The sequence below is a fragment of the Sinocyclocheilus grahami genome, unplaced genomic scaffold, assembly GCF_001515645.1.
Source record: "Sinocyclocheilus grahami isolate Dianchi unplaced genomic scaffold, SAMN03320097.WGS_v1.1 scaffold140.1, whole genome shotgun sequence".
In the NCBI taxonomy this organism is placed as follows: domain Eukaryota; kingdom Metazoa; phylum Chordata; class Actinopteri; order Cypriniformes; family Cyprinidae; genus Sinocyclocheilus; species Sinocyclocheilus grahami.
In genome coordinates this window covers 951,481-954,578 of record NW_015505319.1, presented here as the reverse complement: position 1 = coordinate 954,578, position 3,098 = coordinate 951,481, and the positions used below count along the sequence as shown (strand labels likewise).

At 35.3% G+C, this 3,098-nt stretch overlaps 1 protein-coding gene across 1 annotated transcript in view; it reads left to right on the top strand.

Moving 5' to 3' along the window:
* adamtsl3 (ADAMTS-like 3) overlaps nucleotides 1–3,098 on the top strand; it is a 203,776-nt gene that overhangs the window by 160,346 nt on the left and 40,332 nt on the right. The window contains exons 15-16 of the mRNA XM_016280432.1: nucleotides 251–540; nucleotides 793–922. Coding sequence (XP_016135918.1) covers nucleotides 251–540; nucleotides 793–922 — 420 coding nt within the window. The remainder of the gene's footprint in view (nucleotides 1–250; nucleotides 541–792; nucleotides 923–3,098) is intronic.

Genomic DNA, 3,098 nt, shown 5'->3' with positions numbered 1-3,098 from the left:
AGGGGGTCTGAATACTTTCCGTACCCACTGTATATACACAGTACATAATCATTTAAAATAATATAATAAAAAATAAAGGATTTTGCCAATCATGTCATGTCTGTGTGCAGTTAGTGAGGACAACGCAATAGCAAAGCAGTATTTTTTTTTTCTTTTGGATCTCTTCACATTTGTTCTTGCAAACTGGTTGTGAAAGTGGCATATTTTTAAAACATGCTCAAATTCATCACTTATTTCTGTGTGTGTTCAGGTTCATCCCAGGTCCGTGGTCGGCCTGCAGTGTGTCTTGTGGTCTGGGCGTTCAAAGGCGTCAAGTGAAATGCAAAGTGCTGCTGTCTTTCACTCAAACCGAAGTCGAATTACCTGATGAAGAGTGTGACGAGGACAAGCCTCCCCTACAAAGGACCTGTGATTCAGGCCCCTGTTTACCATCTCCAGACTCGTCCTGGAGGCCCCTGATGGCCCAGGAGATCCCTGATCAGCATGGCTATGTTTGGGAATACATGGGCTTCACTCCCTGCTCAGCTTCATGTGCTGTTGGTGAGCCTCCATGAAACCCATTAGAGAAAACAACCACTCTAATACGTTTACTGCCCGAATAGCTTTTATCAACAGTTTTCTACAGCAAAAGAACTGATTTAGATTTTTACATGTACAGCTTTCCAGATGAAATGAAATTGGCATGAAATCTAAAATTGCTAAGAGAGCTGATAGTGATCAGCCTGGACTACAAAATACAAAATGAAATGCTCCTCTGCCAAAAGCCTTGTTCCTCACAGTGTTGTTTTTCAGGCAAACAGATGGCTGTTGTCAGGTGTGTGAGCACCTTGAAAAAGGAAATTGTTGATGACACACTCTGCAACGGCTCCAAAGCGCCACTCGCCGTGCTTCGCATCTGTAACCCTCAGCCGTGTCCTCCAAGGTACGGTCCAAAGAACACTGCAAGAAATCACTATAGAGAAATGTATTTGTTGCTTAAACAAATTGCTCTGTTTCAGGATAACTATAAGCTGCTTTGATTTATAAGATAATTTCTCCCTTTGAGAAAGTGCTGTGGTGTGTGCCATTATATTTTTTTGCCAGGATCTTTTATTCGTGCATAAATTCAGTTATCAATTTTTAATATGTATGCATATACATTTAATATATATATACACACACACACACACACACACACTGTGTATATGTATATATCATTTACTTGAACTTTTGTAACATTATCAATGTCTTTACTGTCAGTTTCGATTAATTTGAATGCATCCTTAAAAGTATTCAATTCTTAAAAAAAAGAAAAACAATCTTTCTGACCCCAAAAGTTTGGATCGTAAAAATAGTGAACTAAATGATGAGCGAATAAACAATGTTTTTTAAATAATCATTATAATGATGAAAAGTAATATTCCTTCATCGTCTTTGTTGAGTCACTAATTCCACATGTATTGCTTGAATAGTTTGCCAAAAAAAAAATTACATTCTGTCATTATTTATTTATCATTGCAAACCTGTATGCTGTTATTTTTTCCTTGGAAGACAAAATAAGAAATGTTCAAGGTTTTGTTTGAATATAAGGACAATTCATAGTGACAACGAATGTGAAGCTCTAAAAAGCACACTAAACGTTTTGTTTTTAATGTCATACAATCACTTTGCGTGAAGAACAGCCTGAAATAAAGACTTTATTTTACTGATAATCTATTAAATAATTTAATTAATTGGTAAGGTGCTGTAATCAGAAATTAGCGTGTGAAATTGTGATCTCTAGATTTTGCTTAATTAAATCTAGGGCAGTTTTTCACCTGCTTTTTGTCCGTCTATTGCGAGACTGACAAGTGTAAGTCTGTTCATTTAATGTAATAGCACAACCCTATTCAACCAGAAATATGAACAATAATAATACTAATAGTGATGCTTGCTTTAACAAATGCCACTGATTAATTCTTCCAACACCAAATGTGTTTGTCATGGAAAGATATTGCGTGCAAAAGCAAGGAAGGAAAAAACGACATAATGATTCATCCAGCTCCTTAACAAGGAGCTAAAATTGAACCGCTGGCCTAGATTATGTTCAAAGACCAAACTCAGATTTAATCTTAGCAGGCTGTCAGGCCGCTCTGAAAATAAGGACATGTGATGAAAATAATGTGATTTCCTGTTAACTGACCATTTGCCAACAAAAGCAGGACAGCTGGCTTTTTAGTGCAGTGCATTATGGAATAAATGATTTTACTGGAGCTGATATCTTTCATGTGGCTTTTTATGCACTGTGGCTCAGACTATTACAATGGTTCATATTCTTATGGGCAAAAGCTTGATTGCTATCTCAGATTATATATGGGCAGGATTGTTTGAATTCGAAATGCCTGGTGTTTAAGTCATGTGATCACCTTCATATGGATCTTTCCGATCATGATTGTCATGGAATGCCAGGGATCATAAAGTTCAAAGACCATGGCAATGTCACTTTATGTTTTGCATTGCTATACAATATACGTGCAATAATATCCTGCTAAATCATAAACGTATAGATTACTGTGGTAAGGAATATTGTTGCCATTTTGTATTATAAATGATTTACTTTTTTAATTCACCTTCCTGGTCTTATTGCGCATGACTTCTCAGTGTTTGTTGTTCAAAAGAAAATATCTGTCTTTATAATCTATTATTTTTATATTATTATAATTTGTCAAGTAAATCAAGTATTAACTTGCCCTGCATCTGAAACAACTTTACTTTTCGGCTGACGTCACCTAGACTGCTTGGGCCGTTTGTTAATATTACCCACAGTGTTGTTAATGTTAACCAAAAGTAAAGCGATCTAAAAAAAATGTTTCTTTAATTTAAATAAAACTGACATAAAATCAAATATAAATATTATATATACAGTGGGTACGGAAAGTATTCAGACCCCCTTAAATTTTTCACTCTTTGTTATATTGCAGCCATTTGCTAAAATCATTTAAGTTAATTTTTTTTCCTCATTAATGTACACACAGCACCCCATATTGACAGAAAAACACAGAATTGTTGACATTTTTGCAGATTTATTAAAAAAGAAAAACTGAAATATCACATGGTCCTAAATATTCAGACCCTTTGCT